The sequence below is a fragment of the Oncorhynchus mykiss genome, chromosome 30, assembly GCF_013265735.2.
Source record: "Oncorhynchus mykiss isolate Arlee chromosome 30, USDA_OmykA_1.1, whole genome shotgun sequence".
In the NCBI taxonomy this organism is placed as follows: Eukaryota; Metazoa; Chordata; class Actinopteri; order Salmoniformes; family Salmonidae; genus Oncorhynchus; species Oncorhynchus mykiss.
This window is the reverse complement of record NC_050570.1, coordinates 362211-384621: the sequence shown is the minus strand read 5'-3', so window position 1 is coordinate 384621 and position 22411 is coordinate 362211. Positions and strand designations below refer to the sequence as shown.

General features: G+C 43.6%; 1 protein-coding gene across 4 annotated transcripts; it reads right to left on the bottom strand.

Annotated features, from left to right (window-relative positions):
• Positions 1-364: 364 nt before the first annotated feature.
• cfap161 (cilia and flagella associated protein 161) lies at positions 365-21179 on the bottom strand. 4 transcript variants are annotated; one of them, XM_036969200.1, is made up of 9 exons: positions 20958-21172; positions 16669-16758; positions 16220-16355; positions 14939-15014; positions 14771-14852; positions 13541-13576; positions 9975-10097; positions 9360-9433; positions 365-587 (listed from the first exon to the last, which is right to left on the bottom strand). In XM_036969200.1, exons 1-9 carry the CDS (start codon positions 21027-21029, stop codon positions 449-451), a joined length of 828 nt encoding a protein of 275 aa, XP_036825095.1. In that variant the 5' UTR covers positions 21030-21172; the 3' UTR covers positions 365-448. The 4 variants fall into 4 exon arrangements, with proteins under 4 accessions (XP_036825095.1, XP_036825096.1, XP_036825093.1 ...); XM_036969198.1 differs by lacking the exon at positions 365-587 and adding an exon at positions 7693-8008 and having other exon boundaries at positions 20958-21177; XM_036969201.1 differs by lacking the exon at positions 13541-13576 and having other exon boundaries at positions 368-587; positions 20958-21173.
• Between the last annotated feature and the right edge of the window lie 1232 nt (positions 21180-22411).

Below are 22411 nucleotides of genomic sequence, written 5' to 3'. Positions count from 1 at the left end.
CCCTTTACACTGTACTAACTCTTTACACTGTACTAACCCAGTAACCCTTTACACTGTACTAACCCAGTAACCCTTTACACTGTACTAACCCAGTAACCCGGTACACTGTACTAACCCAGTAACCCTTTACACTGTACTAACCCAGTAACCCTTTACACTGTACTAACCCAGTAACCATTTACACTGTACTAACCCAGTAACCATTTACACTGTACCAACCCAGTAACCCTTTACACTGTACTAACCCAGTAACCCTTTACACTGTACTAACCCAGTAACCCGGTACACTGTACTATGATGACTGTGGTGGTGATGATGATGGTGGTGACGTTCCCACTTTCTGAGAGCAGTAATAAAAACGAGATGATCAGAATCAAACCTTTATTGAGACTGTGCCACTTAATTTAATATTCCCTTGTGTGTGTGTGTGTTAAGTGCCATTGTGTGTCTATGGGTGGTCCAGTAGAGTAAGCCCGGCCCCTGCAGGGTCAGCGGTCAGCAGCAGCCAATGGTTGATGTCTCGCTCGGCCTTATGGGAGTCCAGGAAGGTGTGGGCTGTCACCTCATATTCTTTACCATACGGAGTCCTGCAGGAATATACAGTATAATATTACTTCTACACTATTACAATACTACTACTACTACAATAGTACTAATACTACACTATTACAATACTACTACTACTGCCACCTCGTATTATTTGCCATACAGAGTCCTGCAACAATATATAATATTACTACTACATCAATACCACTACTACTACACTATGACTATTGTCACATCATATTCTTTACCATGCAGAGTCCTGTTAGAGACAATAATATATACAAGATTACTACCATACTACTAGCTACTCACACTACTGCTACTGCTGTCACCTTGTATTCTTTACCATGCATAGTTCTGTTAGACACAATAATACATAATGTTACTACTGCACTACTGCTACTGCTGTCACCTTATATTCTTTACCATGCAGAGTCCTGTTAGAGACAATAATACTAGCACTACTACTACACTACTGCCACCTCATATTCTTTACCATACGGAGTCATGTCAGACACAGTTATACACAATATTACTACTATACTGCTACAATCCCGTGCCTCTAAATTGAAGATGCTTTTCATAATTTGACGACATTCAGAAACAAATTCACCAATGGAAAGACGGTTCATATTTTTTTCCAATCTCAAAGCAGACAGATTTTAACAGTAAATTATCAACACATTGAAAGGGTGGCCTCTTATCTTGGTATCTGGATAGATTAAAAATGTCGTTTTAAACAGCACATACAATTTGTATCTCAAAAGTTGGGTTTTATTTCAGGAATAAATCTTGTTTCTTTATGTGTCAGGAAAGACCTAATATAGTTTACATGTGTCATGACGTGGCGCTTTCTGGGTATAGATCATGGCTTCCCCCTCTCTCACTCTCTCCTACACCCAGGTTCTGTTATCTCAGGTCGTAAATTCCTGGCGGAGACTCTCTCCCCCTGGCCATGCAGAGAGAGAGACCACAGAGTGAACACAGGATTTCACGTGGACGAACTCCTAAATCCCCAAAATGGGAAAAGTAAACTATATGTCCACTTGTAAGAATGTGGGAAGGGTCCGTGGACACTTAAGGGACAGCTATGTTGAGTGTGTTTCATTTGGTGACCTCACGAAGGACAGAATACCACGTGGAGCATTGCCTACACGGCTGGAAATGGTTAAACTCCGAGACTATCGATTCCTTCAGAATAAGAGCAAATCTTAGATACTAATTACTAGTCTGCAGCTAAAAATGAGGTAACCCTGGGATGCGAATACCGACAACCGCCGAAACACCTAGTCTATGAGATCATTTCTGAATGGTTCTCTGAAGTATCCATTCTAACCACGAAATACTTTGATCTTCAGGGAAACAGAAAGAAAGACTTGGATGAACTCTCCAGCAGACGGACTGGATTCCAAAAGAGAAGACAACAATGACATACACCATAAATATGTACTTGCAATTATTCCCGAATGAGCGGCCGTTCACGTGTGAAGGATTAGCATTTCAATGTATATAATTATAGACTGTGTAATGAATCCATTTTTGTCTTTCCCGCTCTTTCTCAGTCCCACCCCCTTCCGTTAGTCCACCAAGCCGTCATATCAGTTTAGCCCACTAGGGAATCTTCTCTATCATTTTTAGTAACCAATATCTACTGTTTGTGCATTTCTGTGATTATTTAGTTAGTAAATAAATGATTAAGCCAACTGGTGTATGGATGATTTAGAGTAAAGGCTGGGTTCATGCAGATAACCAACAATTTACGACATTCAGATGAGACTGATATAATAATTCATTAATAGAAGACTAATAATAATTCATTAATAGAAGACTAATTGATCAGATATTAAAATATCTGAAGAGTTATATTCGGAAAAGCATAACTGTAATCTGAAGATTGTCCGTGGTGCCCCGACTTCCTAGTTAATAAAATGTACATTATTAGTTTAATCACGTAATAATAATAATAATTTCAGAGAATCGATTTGATAAAATAAGTCTTCACTTTTAATGATGCCAAAGACACGACACATGCAAACCTCAGCCAGCATCCTTCAGATACTGGGCACTGTGTATCACAAGTCACTTAGATTTAGAACTAATGCAAGACCACTCACCCATCACTGTGATCTACAGAACATGGTGAGGTGGCCCTACCCTCCAACAAGAAGCCTGAAACACTGAAACATCTTTTGTGCTTGGATTATTGCCTACTTATCTGTGCTCCTCACTTACAAAGTCATTGACTTTCCCGAAGTGGATCCAGTGTTTTGCCCACCACCCAGGACAATGGATCAGATCCCAGCCGGCGAACCAAAACAACGATGCCGTAAAAGGGGCAGACGAAGCAGTCTTCTGGTCAGGCTCCGGAGACGGGCACAAAGCGCACCACTCCTGAGCATACTACTTGCCAATGTCCAGTCTCTTGACAACAAGGTTGGTGAAATCCAAGCAAGGGTTGTCTTCCAGAGAGACATAAGAGACTGTAACGTTCTATGCTTCACGGAAACATGGCTCACTCGAGACACGCAATCGGAGTCGGGACAGCCAGCTGGTTTCTTCACGCATTGCGCCGACAGAAACAAGCATCTTTCTGGTAAGAAGAGGGGCGGGGGGGTATGCCTTATGATTAACAAGACGTGGTGTGATCATAACAACATACAGGAACTCAAGTCCTTCTGTTCACCTGACTTCACAATCAAATGTCGACCGCATTATCTACCAAGAGAATTCTCTTCGATTATAATCACAGCCGCATATATTCTCCCCCAAGCAGACACATCGATGGCAGAGACTAAAACAGGAAGCTCTCACGCTCAGGTCTGATCAACGCTGGTCCGACCATTCTGATTCCACGCTTCAAGATTGCTTCGATCACGTGGATTGGGATATGTTCCGCATTAAGTCAAACAACAACATTGATGAATACACTGATTCGGTGAGCGAGTTTATTAGCAAGTGCACCGGCGATGTCGTACCCACAACAAACATTAAAACATTCCCAAACCAGAAACCGCGGATTGACCGCGGATTCGCGCAAAACTGAAAGCACGAACCACTGCTTTTAATCAGGGCAAGGTGACCGGAAACATGACCGAATACAAACAGTGTAGCTATTCCCTCCGCAAGGCAATCAAACAAGCTGAGCGTCAGTATAGAGACAAAGTAGAGTCGCAATTCAAAGGCTCAGACACAAGAGGTATGTGGCAGGGTTTACAGTCAATCACAGACTACAAAAAGAAAACCAGCCCCGTCACGGACCAGGATTTTGCTCCCAGACGGACTGAACAACTTCTTTGCTCGCTTTGAGGACAATACAGTGCCACCGCTACCAAAACCTGCGGACTCTCCTTCACTGCAGCCAACGTGAGTAAAACATTTAAACATGTTAACCCTCGCAAGGCTGCAGGCCCCGACGGCATCCCCAGCTGCATCCTCAGGGCATGCGCAGACCAGCTGGCTGGTGTGTCTACGGACATATTCAATCAATCCTTATCCCAGTCTGCTGTTCCCACATGCTTCAAGAGGGCCACCATTGTTCCTGTTCTCAAGAAAGCTAAGGTAACTGAGCTAAATGACTACCACCCCGTAGCACTCACTTCCGTCATCATGAAGTGCTTTGAGAGACTAGTCAAGGAACATATCACCTCCACCCTACCTGACACCCTAGACCCACTCCAATTTGCTTACCGCCCCAATAGGTCTACAGACGACACAATCACAATCACACTGCCCTAACCCATCTGAACAAGAGGAATACCTATGTAAGAATGCTGTTCATCGACTACAGCTCAGCATTTAACACCATAGTACCTTCCATACTCATCATTAAGCTCGAGACCCTGGGTCCTGGAGTTCCTGACGGGTCGCCCCCAGGTGGTGAGGGTAGGTAACAACATCTTCACCCCGCTGATCCTCAACACTGGGGCACCACAAGGGTGCGTTCTGAGCCCTCTCCTGTACTCCCTTGTTCACCTATGACCGTGTGGCCATGCACGCCTCCAACACAATCATCAAGTTTGCAGACGACACCACAGTGGTATGCTTGATTACCAACAACGACGAGACGGCCTACAGGGAGGAGGTGAGGGCCCTCGGAGTGTGGTGTCAGGAAAATAACCTCACACTCAATGTCAGCAAAACAAAGGAGATGATCGTGGACTTCAGGAAACAGCAGAGGGAGCAGCCCCCTATCCACATTGATGGGACAGTAGTGGAGAAGGTGGAAAGTTTTGAAGTTCCTCTGTGTACACATCACGGACAAACTGAAATCATCCACCCACACAGACAGCGTTGTGAAGAAGGGACAGCAGCAGCGATTATGGCGGAATACAGCTCATTCAATGCTGTCTTAGTGCCAGCTGTGTCATGTTCTGACTTATTCCTTTGTTTTGTTTTTATTTAGTATGGTCAGGGCGTGAGTTGGGGTGGGCAGTCTATGTTAGTTTTTCTATGTTTGGTTTCTGTTTCGGCCTAGTATGGTTCTCAATCAGAGGCAGGTGTTGTTAGTTGTCTCTGATTGAGAATCATACTTAGGTAGCCTGGGTTTCACTGTTGGGGTGGGTGGTTCTGGTCCGATCCTTACTCCTCTTCAGACGAAGAGGAGATCTGCCGTTACAGAACCACCCACCAACAAAGGACCAAGCAGGTAACGGGCAGCAGCAGGAGAGGACTTGGGAGGAGATTCTGGACGGCAAAGGACCCTGGACTCAGCCAGGGGAATATCGCCGTCCCAAAGCAGAACTGGAGGCAGCAAAAGCAGAGAGGCGCCGGTATGAGGAGGCAGCACGGCAGCGCGGCTGGAAGCCCGAGAGGCAGCCCCAAAAATGTATTGGGGGAGGCACATGGGGAGTGTGGCGAGTTCAGGTAGGAGACCTGCGCCAACTTCCCGTGCTTACCGGAGAGCGAGAGGGACCGTGCAGGCACCGTGTTATGCGGTGGAGCGCACGGTCCCCGGTGCGTGTGCATAGCCCGGTGCGGTACATTCCAGCTCCTCGTATCGGCCGGGCTAGAGTGGGCATCGAGCCAGGTGCCATGAAGCCAGCTCTACGCATCTGGTCTCCAGTGCGTCTCCTCGGGCCGGCATACATGGCACCAGCCTTATGCATGGTGTCCCCGGTTCGCCAGCACAGCACAGTGCGGGCTATTCCACCTCTCCGCACTGGCCTGGCTACGGGGAGCATTCAAACAGGTAAGGTTGGGCAGGCTCGGTGCTTAAGAGCTCCAGTGCGCCTGCACGCTCCGGTCTATCCGGTGCCACCTCCACGCACCAGCCCTCCGGCGGCAGCCCCCCGCACCAGGCTGTCTCTCCGTCTTCTCCCTACAGGTGCTCCCGCCTGTCCTGAGCCGCCAGAGTCTCCCGTCTGTCCTGAGCCGCCACAGTCTCCCGTCTGTCCTGAGCCGCCACAGTCTCCCGTCTGTCCTGAGCCGCCACAGCCTCCCGTCTGTCCTGAGCCGCCAGAGCCTCCCGTCTGTCCTGAGCCGCCAGAGCCTCCCGTCTGTCCTGAGCCGCCAGTCTGTCCTGAGCCGCCAGAGCCGCCAGTCTGTCCTGAGCCGCCAGTCTGTCCTGAGCCGCCAGAGCCGCCAGTCTGTCCTGAGCCGCCAGAGCCACCAGTCTGTCCTGAGAGGCCAGTCAGCCAGGAGCTGCCAGAGCTGTCAGCCAGCCAGGAGCTGCCAGAGCCGTCAGCCAGCCAGGAGCTGCCAGAGCCGTCAGCCAGCCAGGAGCTGCCAGAGCCGTCAGCCAGCCAGGAGCTGCCAGAGCCGTCCTTCACTCCGTCCTTCACTCCGGAGTCTCCCGTCTGTCCGGTGCTGCCGGAATCTCCCGTCCATTCGGTCGGCGGCGAGGGTCGCCGCTCATAATAGGCCACAGGGGCGGTGGAGGAGGCGGACAAAAACTGTGGTGAAGTGCCGCGCCAGAGCCGCCACCACGGACAAACGCCCACTCAGACCCTCCCCTATAGGTTCAGGTTTTGCGGCCGGAGTCCGCACCTTTGAGGGGGGGGGGGGGGGGTACTGTCACGTTCTGACCTCTATTCCTTTGTTTGGACTTTATTAAGTATGGTCAGGGTGTGAGTTGGGGTGGGCAGTCTGTTAGTTTTTCTATATTTTCTATTTCTGTGTTTGGCTGATATGGTTCTCAATCAGAGGCAGCTGTCTATCGTTGTCCCTGATTGAGAACCATATTTAGGTAGCCTGTTTTCCTTTGTGTTTTGTGGGTGGTTATTTTCAGTCTTTGTGTGTCTGCACCAGATAGAACTGTTTCGCTTTTCACTTTGTTGTTTTGTATTTTGAAGTGTTCAGTTTCATTAAAAAAAGATGAACACTTACCACGCTGCGCTTTGGTCCTCTCTTTCCACCGATGACAACCGTTACAAGCTGACTGTGGTGGTATGTAAACAGTTACGAAAAATACAGATGAAAACTCTCTAGGTAGACAGTGTGGTCTACAGCTTATCATGAGATAGTCTTCCTCAGGCGAGCAAAACCTTGAGACTTCCTTAGATATCGTGCACCAGCTGTTGTTTACAAAAATACATAGTCCGCCGCCGCTGTTCTATCCTGCCGATGTGGCGTATAACCAGCCAGCTGTATGTTGATAGTGTCGTCGTTCAGCCACGACTCCGTGAAGGATAAGATACAGTTTTGAATGACCTGTTTAGTTTATTAATTCAACCATTTTAAAAAACAAGCACACATTAAACTTAAAAGCCATACATGCACATGAATAAAATCATTTAGGATAACACACAATAAAGTCTGGGACTTTTTTCCATTGTGGTCCTCTTGAGACAAGATCGAACACAGTATGGCAGTGAAATAATAAAACAAGAACATCTATCTCGTCATTCCAGTTACATCATAGGGGTTATTTATATGGGCATAGAAGACATCAAACATATTTTTTACTTTACTTTTAAAGCTGTCCAGAGAGAACGTTGTTTTTATTGGCAGAGGCAACTCATTCCATTCTGAGGCTCCAGTTTACAAGAAAGTACCTTGGTAGTTTAATCTTCCACGTAGGTCCTCTTTTTCTCCGCCTTCTCTTCACGCAAATCACGGGGATCTGGGCCTGTTCCTGAGAAAGCAGTATATAGTACGCGTTGTCCCCGTCAGACTCGTTAAAGGAAGTCCGTGGTGAGTAATTGCAGTCCTGATGTCCAGAAGTTATTTTCGGTCATAAGAGACGGTAGCGGCAACATTATGTACAAAATAAGTAAAAAACAACGCAGATAAATGAACAAAAAAACACAATAGGTTGGGGGCATGTAAAACATCTGCCTTCTTCTCCGGCGCCATTTTAGGGATTACTACTACTTCTGCTGTCTCGTATTCTTTACCATATGGAGCCCTGTTAGCCACAATAATCCACAATATTACTACTGTAGTACTACTACTTACTACTACTACAAAAATACTACTACTATTACTGCTACTACTACCAGTGTAATCTTTACCATACGGAGTCCTGTTAGACACAATAATACACAATATTACTACTATAATACTGCTTTTACTACTGCTACTACAACACTAATTCTACTAATAAAATACTAATACTACTAATTATACTACTAGATACTGCTACTACTATAGTAAAACTACTACTACTACAGTAAAACTAGACTACTACTACTACTGCCACCTTATATTCTTTACCATACAGAGTCCTGTTAGACACAATATATTACTACTGTAGTACTACTAGCTACTCCAACACTACTACTGCCACCTCGTATTCTTTTCCATACATAGTTATGCTAGACACATTAATACACAATATTACAACTGTAGTACTACTAGCTACTACTACAACACTATTGTCACCTCATATTCTTTACCATATGGACTCCTGTTAGGTACAATAATAAACAATAATACAACTGTAGTACTACTAGCTACAACTACAACTACACCTGCATTGCTTGCTGTTTGGGGTTTTAGGCTGGGTTTCTGTACAGCACTTTGAGATATCAGCTGATGTACGAAGGGCTATATAAATAAATTTGATTTGATTAGATTTAATAATACTACAACTACAACTACTAGGGTTGGGCTCCCGAGTGGCAAAGTGTTCTAAGGCACTACATCTCAGTGCTTGAGACGTCACTACAGACACCCTGGTTCGAATCCAGGCTGTATCACAATCGGCCGTGATTGGGAGTCCCATAGGGTGGCTGGCGCACAATTGGCCCAGGTTTGGCCGGTGTAGGCCGTCATTGTAAATAAGAATTTGTTCTTAACTGACTTGCCTAGTTAAATAAAGGTTAAATTAAAAAAATACTACCATACTTACTACTACTACTATCCCTCATATGGAGTTCTGATGAAATAATACACTATATAACTAATACTACTACTGTCACCTCATATTCTTTACCAAATGGAGTTTTGTAAAAACAAAATACACAATGTAACTACTATACTACTAACGCTTCATATTCTTTACCATATGGAGTTATGTTGAAATAATACACTAACTACTAATATTACTACTACTAGTAGTAGTACTGTTTTCACCTCATATTATTTACCATATGGAGTTATGTTGAAATAATACACTATATAACTAATACTACTACTACTACTGTCACCTCATATTCTTTACCAAATGGAGTCCTGCATTATATACTATTACTACGCTACTACCACTACTAATACTACTACATTCTTTACCATACAGAGTCCTGCAGGAATATGTTTAATATTAGATACTAGTAGTGCTATTACTACTACAAAATACAACATAGACTACTGCTGATTCTATCCTGTGTAACTTTACAGGGTTCTCTAATGTGAAATGTCAAGTAAAGTTTTACCACAGGATGTGTTGTCCTAGAACAGCCAGAGCCTGGTTGGTCTTGCAGTGGGAGATGAGCACTTTACTGTTGGCCTGTAGAGACACAGAGTTACATCACTTTACTGTTGGCCTGTAGAGAGACACAGAGTTACATCACTTTACTGTTGGCCTGTAGAGACACAGATTTACATAACTTTACTGTTGGCCTGTAGAGAGACAGATCAGAAGTTCCTGACCGCACCTGGAGGTAGACAGGGGCCCATTGTGTCTGGAAATCTAACAAGTGTAAACAGATCTGGATGGTCAAACCATCATTATAGTGCCCTCAAATCATTGACAGGTGGCACCATTGACATATAGCATCAATAAGTGTCTTAAATTAAAAAAAACATATTTTCAAAGAATATCTGTCAAATGATTTGCATATAGAGAGGGACCAGGAAGTCTGGTCACAAGGTGGACACAGTAGACAGAAAAGGGACACATTTTACAACAAAGGGTAGACACGTCAAATGTTGATCAGATAGTGATTGGATAATGTTGATCGGATCACAAATACCCCATGCTACCACAAGGTATAAACTGGTCTACTGATAACAGAACTGTGTGTGTGTGTGTTGTTTTCTTTACGTACAGGAACAGGCAGCCCCTCATGCTCCAGTCTTTCCTGAGGGTCATTGTGTAGAACCTTCCACCAGGACAGGAAGTTAGCCTGATGCTCCATGATCACTTCCTGGAGGCGGGACTTCTTGGCACACTTCAAATCACAGCAAAGCATATTTCATAACCTAGCTAAAATATACCTCACAGAAACGATAAGAAAGAAAACTGAGATAAAAATAAAGTAAGAAAAAAATGAAGATTAAGTGAAGAATGCCTGAACACAATCCAGGAGACATGAATGAAGCAGTCCTTCAATGAAAGAAAGAGTTACATGTCTGTTAGGGGTCAGGGATACATGTCTGTTAGGGGTCGGGGATACATGTCTGTTAGGGGTCAGGGATACATGTCGGTTAGGGGTCAGGGATACATGTCTGTTAGGGGTCAGGGATACATGTCTGTTAGGGGTCGGGGATACATGTCTGTTAGGGGTCAGAGATACATGTCTGTTAGGGGTCAGGGATACATGTCTGTTAGGGGTCAGAGATACATGTCTGTTAGGGGTCAGGGATACATGTCTGTTAGGGGTCAGGGGTCAGGGATACATGTCTGTCAGGGGTCTGGGATACATGTCTGTCAGGGGTCGGGGATACATGTCTGTCAGGGGTCGGAGATACATGTCTGTTAGGGGTCAGAGACACATGTCTGTTAAGGGTCAGGGATACATGTATGTCAGGGGTCAGGGATACATGTCTGTTGGGGGTCAGGGGTCCGGGATACAAGTCTGTTAGGGGTCAGGGATACATGTCTGTTAGGGGTCAGGGATACAAGTCTGTTAGGGGTCAGGGAGACATGTCTGTCAGGGGTCAGGGATACATGTCTGTCAGGGGTCAGGGATACATGTCTGTTAGGGGTCAGAGATACATGTCTGTTAGGGGTCAGGGATACATGTCTGTTAGGGGTCAGGGGTCAGGGATACATGTCTGTCAGGGGTCAGGGATACATGTCTGTCAGGGGTCGGGGATACATGTCTGTCAGGGGTCGGAGATACATGTCTGTTAGGGGTCAGAGATACATGTCTGTCAGGGGTCAGGGATACATGTCTGTTAGGGGTCAGGGGTCAGGGATACATGTCTGTCAGGGGTCAGGGATACATGTCTGTCAGGGGTCGGGGATACATGTCTGTTAGGGGTCAGAGATACATGTCTGTTAGGGGTCGGGGATACATGTCTGTTAGGGGTCAGAGATCCATGTCTGTTAGGGGTCAGCGATACATGTCTGTCAGGGGTCAGGGATACATGTCTGTCAGGGGTCGGGGATACATGTCTGTCAGGGGTCGGAGATACATGTCTGTTAGGGGTCAGAGATACATGTCTGTCAGGGGTCAGGGATACATGTCTGTTAGGGGTCAGGGGTCAGGGATACATGTCTGTCAGGGGTCAGGGATACATGTCTGTCAGGGGTCGGGGATACATGTCTGTTAGGGGTCAGAGATACATGTCTGTTAGGGGTCGGGGATACATGTCTGTCAGGGGTCAGAGATCCATGTCTGTTAGGGGTCAGGGATACATGTCTGTCAGGGGTCGGGGATACATGTCTGTCAGTGGTCGGGGATACATGTCTGTCAGGGGTCGGGGATACATGTCTGTTAGGGGTCGGGGATACATGTCTGTCAGGGGTCAGGGATCCATGTCTGTTAGGGGTCAGAGATCCATGTCTGTTAGGGGTCAGGGGTCAGGGATACATGTCTGTCAGGGGTCAGGGATACATATCTGTTAGGGGTCGGGGATACATGTCTGTTAGGGGTCAGAGATCCATGTCTGTTAGGGGTCAGGGATACATGTCTGTCAGGGGTCAGGGATACATGTCTGTCAGGGGTCGGGGATACATGTCTGTCAGGGGTCGGAGATACATGTCTGTTAGGGGTCAGAGATACATGTCTGTCAGGGGTCAGGGATACATGTCTGTTAGGGGTCAGGGGTCAGGGATACATGTCTGTCAGGGGTCAGGGATACATGTCTGTTAAGGGTCAGGGATACATGTCTGTCAGGGGTCAGGGATACATGTCTGTTAGGGGTCAGAGATCCATGTCTGTTAGGGGTCAGGGATACATGTCTGTTAGGGGTCAGAGATCCATGTCTGTTAAGGGTCAGGGATACATGTCTGTCAGGGGTCAGGGATACATGTCTGTTAGGGGTCAGAGATCCATGTCTGTTAAGGGTCAGGGATACATGTCTGTTAAGGGTCAGGGATACATGTCTGTTAAGGGTCAGAGATACATGTCTGTCAGGGGTCAGGGATACATGTCTGTTAGGGGTCAGGGGTCAGGGATACATGTCTGTCAGGGGTCAGGGATACATGTCTGTCAGGGGTCGGGGATACATGTCTGTTAGGGGTCAGAGATACATGTCTGTTAGGGGTCGGGGATACATGTCTGTTAGGGGTCAGAGATCCATGTCTGTTAGGGGTCAGGGATACATGTCTGTCAGGGGTCAGGGATACATGTCTGTCAGGGGTCGGGGATACATGTCTGTCAGGGGTCGGAGATACATGTCTGTTAGGGGTCAGAGATACATGTCTGTCAGGGGTCAGGGATACATGTCTGTTAGGGGTCAGGGGTCAGGGATACATGTCTGTCAGGGGTCAGGGATACATGTCTGTCAGGGGTCGGGGATACATGTCTGTTAGGGGTCAGAGATACATGTCTGTTAGGGGTCGGGGATACATGTCTGTTAGGGGTCAGAGATCCATGTCTGTTAGGGGTCAGGGATACATGTCTGTCAGGGGTCGGGGATACATGTCTGTCAGTGGTCGGGGATACATGTCTGTCAGGGGTCGGGGATACATGTCTGTTAGGGGTCGGGGATACATGTCTGTCAGGGGTCAGGGATCCATGTCTGTTAGGGGTCAGAGATCCATGTCTGTTAGGGGTCAGGGGTCAGGGATACATGTCTGTCAGGGGTCAGGGATACATATCTGTTAGGGGTCGGGGATACATGTCTGTTAGGGGTCAGAGATCCATGTCTGTTAAGGGTCAGGGATACATGTCTGTCAGGGGTCAGGGATACATGTCTGTTAAGGGTCAGGGATACATGTCTGTCAGGGGTCAGGGATACATGTCTGTTAGGGGTCAGAGATCCATGTCTGTTAGGGGTCAGGGATACATGTCTGTTAGGGGTCAGAGATCCATGTCTGTTAAGGGTCAGGGATACATGTCTGTCAGGGGTCAGGGATACATGTCTGTTAGGGGTCAGAGATCCATGTCTGTTAAGGGTCAGGGATACATGTCTGTTAAGGGTCAGGGATACATGTCTGTTAAGGGTCAGGGATACATGTCTGTTAGGGGTCAGGGATACATGTCTGTTAGGGGTCAGGGGTCAGGGATACATGTCTGTCAGGGGTCAGGGATACATGTCTGTCAGGGGTCGGGGATACATGTCTGTTAGGGGTCAGAGATACATGTCTGTTAGGGGTCAGAGATCCATGTCTGTTAAGGGTCAGGGATACATGTCTGTTAAGGGTCAGGGATACATGTCTGTTAGGGGTCAGAGATCCATGTCTGTTAAGGGTCAGTCCTTCAATGAAAAAAAAAGCAATCACCTTATGGAAGGTCTTGTGGTCACTCGTCAGATACAACTGTAAAACACACACACACATTCAGTAAGCATAGTATTAAAGCTGGTGCTTTCTCTAGTTCCATGGTACGAGTTTGTTAGGGGTTAGGGGTCAGACAAACATGTATTTTAAGGGTTAGGGGTCAGGGATACATGTCGGTTAGGGTTAGGGGTCAGGGTTACATGTCGGTTAGGGTTAGGGGTCAGGGATACATGTCGGTTAGGGTTAGGGGTCAGGGTTACATGTCTGTTAGGGGTCAGGGATACATGTCTGTTAGGGGTCAGGGATACATGTCGGTTAGGGTTAGGGGTCAGGGATACATGTCTGTTTGGGGTCAGGGGTCAGGGATACATGTCTGTTTGTGGTCAGGGATACATGTCTGTTAGGGGTCAGGGTTACATGCCTGTAAGGGGTCAGGGATACATGTCGGTTAGGGTTAGGGTTACATGTCTGTTAGGGGTTAAGGGTCAGGGTTACATGTCTGTTAGGGGTCAGGGATACATGTCTGTAAGGGGTTAGGGGTCAGGGATACATGTCTGTAAGGGGTTAGGGGTCAGGGTTACATGTCTGTTAGGGGTTAGGGGTCAGGAATACATGCCTGTTAGGGGTCAGGGGTACAAGTCTGTTAGGGGTCAGGGAGACATGTCTGTCAGGGGTCAGGGATACATGTCGGTTAGGGTTAGGGTTACATGTCTGTTAGGGGTTAAGGGTCAGGGTTACATGTCTGTTAGGGGTCAGGGATACATGTCTGTAAGGGGTTAGGGGTCAGGGATACATGTCTGTAAGGGGTTAGGGGTCAGGGTTACATGTCTGTTAGGGGTTAGGGGTCAGGAATACATGCCTGTTAGGGGTCAGGGGTACATGTCTGTTAGAGGTTAGGGGTACTCTCCCACAGAGATCATATTAAAGATAATTTAAATGTATGTACTGTATATTAGAGTTCTAATTGTATATTAGAGTTCTAATATGTAATTCTATGGGTTAGGTTAAATGTATACATTATATTATAGAGGTACAATATGTAGTTCTATGGATTGGGGTTATGTATTATATTATAGAGGTACAATATGTAGTTCTATGGATTGGGGTTATGTATTATATTATAGAGGTATATAATGTAGTTCTATGGGTTACGGTTAGGTTCATGTATTTTTCTTATAGAGGTCTAATATGTATAGTGTTAGATGTTTATGTGTGTGTGTCTCTGGAACTCACCCCTCCAGCAAAGCCACTAGTTGTTCTGAGGGCGAAACTCTGATTATAGCGCAGAGGCTCTCCCTCTGCACTGCCATCCACACTGGACACACACCGCAATGTTAAAAAACACCTATTCCTGTGTGTGTGTGTGTGTGTGTGTGTGTGTGTGTGTGTGTGTGTGTGTACCTGCTGATGATGAATGCGTTGCGTGTGCATGGCTGCAGACTCCTCCCCCCACTGACCCCACAGGGAGCCTGAATGGCTAAAGAGACAAACAGGGTTTATATTATCATCATCACCACCATCATTATCATCATCACTATCATCATCATCGTCACTGTCATCACCACTATCATCATCATCACCATCATCGTCACTATCGTCACTATCATCATTGTCACTATCATCATTGCTATCATTGCTATCATCATTATCATCACTATCAATATCATCAGCATCACTATCATCATTGCTATCATCGCTGTCATCACTGCTATCAATACTGTCATCACTAGCATCATCACTATCATGGTCATCATCACAATCATCACTATCAATATCATCACTATCACCATCATCAGCATCACTATCATTATCCCTATCATCACTATCATCATCATCACCACTATCATCACCATCATCATCACTATCACCACTATCATCATCATCATCATCACCATCATATTCATCATCACTATCATCATCATCACTATCAACACGGTCATCATCGTCGCCACTATCATCACCATTACTATCACCACTATCATCATCATCATCACTATCATCATCATCACCACTATCATCATCATCATCATCATCATCATCACCACTATCACCAGCATCACTATCATCATCATCACTATCATCATCATCATCATCACCACTATCACCACTATCATCATCACCACTAGCATCATCATCATCATCACCACTATCATCATCATCACCATCACTATCATCATCACTATCACCACTATCATCATCATCATCATCATCACTATCATCATCATCATCACCACTATCATCATAATCACTATCACCACTATCATCATCATCACTATCACCACTATCATCATCATCATCATCATCACTATCATCATCATCACTATCATCATCATCATCACCACTATCATCATCATCACTATCATCATCACTATCACCACTATCATCACTATCATCATCATCACTATCACCACTATGATCATCATCACTATCATCATTACCACTATCATCATCATCATCATCATCATCACTATCACCACTATCATCATCACTATCACCACTATCATCATCACTGTCATCACTATTACTACTATCATCATCATCACTATCATCATCATCATCACTATCATTGGACAGTATCCACATTGGTGACATGGATGAAGCTTGTCTTTTGAAAATCCTAAATATTACTTCTGGCTTAGTGACTTTCCCTCAGGGATAGAGTTATGGCACGCGTGTGTGTACCTGGACTAGGCCCCTCCCCCACGTTGGTCAGGTCAGCGTAGATGCTGACTGAGCAGCTGTTGTCTCCGCACACATTCACCAGCATCACAACATCACCAAAACACACTGCACCTCCCACAGAAACAGACAGGTTAACCTAAACACACACACACACACACACACACACACACACACACACACACACACACACACACACACACACACACACACACACACACACACACACACATTACATTACATTTGAGTTATTTAGCAGAAACTTATCCAGAGTGATACAGATTAATGCATTCATCTAGATGGAACAACTACATATCTCAGTCATAGTAAGTACATTTGTCCTCAATAAAGTAGCTTTCAGAAATGTCAGCTAGTAGGAAAAGACAAGTGGGGACGTGGGACGGGGACGGGGGGTATAAGACTGACTGATGTCTTATTTAAGATACTCTGACCTGTTTGAGGATGTTTTGTTTGAGGAACCCAGTTTTCTGCACCATCAGCTCTCCCCTCTCCTTCCTATCCAAGAAGTCCTTCAGTGTGTCCTGTGTGGAGAGACACAGCTCAGTGTGTGTGTGTGTGTGTGTGTGTGTGGAGAGACACAGCTCAGTGTGTGTGTGTGTGTGTGTGTGTGTGTGTGCGTGCGTGCGTGCGTGCGTGCGTGTGTGTGTGTGCGCGCCAAGGACAGAGACATCAGTGAAGTCCCCAAACAAAAATAATATTGTATAAAAACTAGACGGTAACTTTACAAGTAAAGTTGTAAGTTGTAATGAAAGTTGGTGGAGCTAGCTAAAGCTCTTTACAAGTAAAGTTGTAAGTTGTAATGAAAGTCGGTGGAGCTAGCTAAAGCTCTTTACAAGTAAAGTTGTAAGTTGTAATGAAAGTTGGTGGAGCTAGCTAAAGCTCTTTATACGTTTGTTTGTGAAAGTGAAAGAAGTGTAAAAATGTCATTTTTAAATACCATCGAAATTCATTTGATTTAGTCAGAAGTTGTGGTCGGTAGTTTGGATATGGTCAATAGTTAAATGTGTGGTTGTGGTATGTAATTGTGTGGTTGTTGTCACTAGATATGGTAAGCAGTTGTGTGGTTGCTGTCAGATTGTTGTATGTGGTTGTGGTCAAAACGGCAGCTGTTTGGGAAAGTTTGAAAAACATGTGGTAATGCAGTTACAAAAACAACTGTACCATAAGTTCCGTATTGAATATTTTGATTCCGTAGACGAATAGCCCATACACTAACTTTTCGTGGTAGTGGTCAAAATTGACGTTGTTTGCAAAAATGTTACAGAAAATGTTGATGTGGTTACTTAAATTGCTGTAAATATTGATCCGAATGTTAAGTTTGGTCCAAACGCCAGATTTGAGTAGCAGAGAAGTATACGAAGCTGGTAAGCTTGGAATATTTTGTCTAAGTGGTTGCAAATTAGGAATAATTAGCTGATTTGGGTCAAAAGTTGCATGAGAAAATGACGGTTGGAAGTGATGTCACAATAGGAAGCCTTAGAATCTTAATGAAATGCCATGAAAGCGGATGGGGGGGGCAACAAAATGGATTCCATAAAACCTACAGCAGACATAAAACATTTACCACACATCATAAAACCTATAGCACACATCATAAAACCTATAGCACACATCATAAAACCTATACCACACATCATAAATCCTATACCACACATCATAAAACCTATAGCACACATCATAAAACCTATAGCACACATCATAAAACCTATACCACACATCATAAAACCTATACCACACATCATAAAACCTATACCACACATCATAAAACCTATAGCACACATCATAAAATCTATAGCACACATAAAACCTATACCACACATCATAAAACCTATACCACACATCATAAAACCTATAGCACACATCATAAAACCTATACCACGCATCATAAAACCTATACCACACATAAAACCTATACCACGCATCATAAAACCTATACCACACATAAAACCTATAGCACACATCATAAAACCTATACCACACATCATAAAACCTATAGCACACATCATAAAACCTATAGCACACATCATAAAACATATACCACACATCATAAAACCTATACCACACATCATAAAACCTATACCACACATCATAAAACCTATACCACACATCATAAAACCTATAGCACACATCATAAAACCTATACCACACATCATAAAACCTATACCACACATCATAAAACCTATACCACACATCATAAAACCTATACCACGCATAAAACCTATACCACGCATCATAAAACCTATACCACACATCATAAAACCTATACCACGCATCATAAAACCTATACCACACATCATAAAACCTATACCACACATCATAAAACCTATAGCACACATAAAACCTTTACCACGCATCATAAAACCTATACCACGCATCATAAAACCTATAGCACACATAAAACCTATACCACACATCATAAAACCTATACCACACATCATAAAACCTATAGCACGCATCATAAAACCTATACCACGCATAAAACCTATACCACGCATCATAAAACCTATACCACGCATCATAAAACCTATACCACACATCATAAAACCTATAGCACACATAAAACCTTTACCACGCATCATAAAACCTATACCACGCATCATAAAACCTATACCACACATCATAAAACCTATAGCACGCATCATAAAACCTATACCACGCATAAAACCTATACCACGCATCATAAAACCTATAGCACACATAAAACCTATACCACGCATCATAAAACCTATACCACGCATCATAAAACCTATACCACGCATAAAACCTATACCACGCATCATAAAACCTATACCACGCATCATAAAACCTATACCACGCATCATAAAACCTATAGCACACATCATAAAACCTATACCACACATCATAAAACCTATAGCACACATCATAAAACCTATAGCACACATCATAAAACCTATACCACACATCATAAAACCTATACCACACATCATAAAACCTATACCACACATCATAAAACCTATACCACGCATAAAACCTATAGCACACATCATAAAACCTATAGCACACATCATAAAACCTATACCACACATCATAAAACCTATACCACACATCATAAAACCTATACCACACATCATAAAACCTATACCACACATCATAAAACCTATAGCACACATCATAAAACCTATACCACACATCATAAAACCTATACCACACATCATAAAACCTATACCACACATCATAAAACCTATACCACGCATAAAACCTATACCACGCATCATAAAACCTATACCACACATCATAAAACCTATACCACGCATCATAAAACCTATACCACACATCATAAAACCTATACCACGCATAAAACCTATAGCACACATCATAAAACCTATAGCACACATCATAAAACCTATAGCACACATCATAAAACATATACCACACATCATAAAACCTATACCACACATCATAAAACCTATACCACACATCATAAAACCTATACCACACATCATAAAACCTATAGCACACATCATAAAACCTATACCACACATCATAAAACCTATACCACACATCATAAAACCTATACCACACATCATAAAACCTATACCACGCATAAAACCTATACCACGCATCATAAAACCTATACCACACATCATAAAACCTATACCACGCATCATAAAACCTATACCACACATCATAAAACCTATACCACACATCATAAAACCTATAGCACACATAAAACCTTTACCACGCATCATAAAACCTATACCACGCATCATAAAACCTATAGCACACATAAAACCTATACCACACATCATAAAACCTATACCACACATCATAAAACCTATAGCACGCATCATAAAACCTATACCACGCATAAAACCTATACCACGCATCATAAAACCTATACCACGCATCATAAAACCTATACCACACATCATAAAACCTATAGCACACATAAAACCTTTACCACGCATCATAAAACCTATACCACGCATCATAAAACCTATACCACACATCATAAAACCTATAGCACACATCATAAAACCTATACCACACATAAAACCTATACCACGCATCATAAAAGCTATACCACACATCATAAAACCTATAGCACACATCATAAAACCTATACCACACATAAAACCTATAGCACACATCATAAAACCTATACCACGCATAAAACCTATACCACGCATCATAAAACCTATAGCACACATAAAACCTATACCACGCATCATAAAACCTATAGCACGCATCATAAAACCTATACCACGCATAAAACCTATACCACGCATCATAAAACCTATACCACACATCATAAAACCTATACCACGCATAAAACCTATACCACGCATCATAAAACCTATACCACGCATCATAAAACCTATAGCACACATAAAACCTTTACCACGCATCATAAAACCTATACCACACATCATAAAACCTATAGCACACATAAAACCTATACCACGCATCAAAAAGTGGTATACAAGCAACTCGATCCAAACCATTCCGCACCTTCTGAAGTTAGAATGGCGTTTCTAGCATAAAGGCTGTAGGAGGCGCTGGAATAATAATAATAATAATAATAATAAGTAGTATGTCGAATATCTAAGCACCAACTAATATTGATTTAACGCCAACTTCACATTGTGCCAATATATATACCCGTGCCAATATATCCTTCCAACACCGGCTTCTCTGGCATCATCATTTAATTAGCTAGCCATGCCCGTAGCAACTGTGCTCTTCTGGAGACACTCACCTCCTCCAATGTAACGTCCTCCCTCCAGTTTCCAACACGGACGTCTGGTCTGTATGTCCTAACGTGAGCCATGGTGGTGCAGATGCTTGTTATGTTTGTGTACTTATTGTAAGTTAGCTAGGTAACTGGCTAGTATTTATCCTCTAGCTAGCCAAGCTCTCCAACCAAAACAACTAGACAAGCTTTGTTGAGTGGTCTCCACGGTAACTGTAATGCGGTGACAGTTACGCTGTAGTCCACCAGGGGGTGGACTCTTACCGGGAGATCTGGACCTGGAGCGCCAGCGGTGTTTGACTTGTCTATGTGGTGACTTTACACATTACATTTACAGTAAAAGAGACACAAATACATCAAAAACACTCTTTAAAATGTCAGTGTTCCCTCACCTCCCGTTTAGCAACATTTGGAAGACATGGAAGGTGTCAGGATGAACTATACTTGTTCTCTTTTAAAAGGCAGTTGTCAACAGTGTTGGGGAGTGTGGAACTATGTAATTCAGCGAATAATATGACTACATTTTCCAGTAGCTTGGTCGTAGTTGGACTAAGTAAAAAAATATTGCTGGTGTTACCAGTAGTTAACATATTTTTTTCCATGTAGTGGTGTAGGGTTACCCACTACTTTTTCTGTAAAAAGAAAGGAAAATATGGGTGAAGGAGGCGATAATTTCCTTTCTGTTTTGGCATCAGACGTTCCTTATTTTCACTTTAAACATCATTTTTGTTTATCGGCTGAATTACACATTCTGACTCCAGAGTGATCCATTCTTATAATTTGTAGTCTACGATATTTCATATGATACATTTTCACAAAGTAGTTTGTATATAGTGAACTGCTTTTTCAAAGTAACTTCAGTTAAGTAAACAATATTTTTCTTAAGGGTAGCTTTAGTGTAGCTACTTCTTCTAGTGTGGCATAATTGGTAGTTTGGTAAACCACATTTAGTAGAGTAGTTTCCCCAACACTGGTTGTCAGATATATTCAAAAGCTATACCAGTACTGGACCTTGGTTGTTGACAAGAGAAAACTCATAACAAAAATGTTTTTTTTTTAATAGATTTTTTTCTTATGAACAAAAGTAATGATTTTCATATTATCAAAATGTCACAGTTGTAATATAATAAATCTACAAGCATAGCTCTGTTATTACTGTTGATCTAAATACTAAATAGAGGGTCTACTGGGAGTAGATGGCACCCTATTCCCCTATATAGTGTAGTTATTTTGGCCAGAGCCTGATAGGGAATAGGGTGCCATTTTAGATTGGCCCTGTGTCTTCTGGGGGAGGGGAGCTGGCTCTGTCTGGTGTGGTCTTGTTTGGTCTGGTCCAGTTCAGCCCGGTTTGGTCCAGTTTCGTCTGGCAGTAACAATACAGTGTGAGCGGCAGCAGTGTCTTCTTATTGGCTGAGAGAGTTAGAACACTGGGACATTCTCAGTCTGAGGCCTTAAAGGTC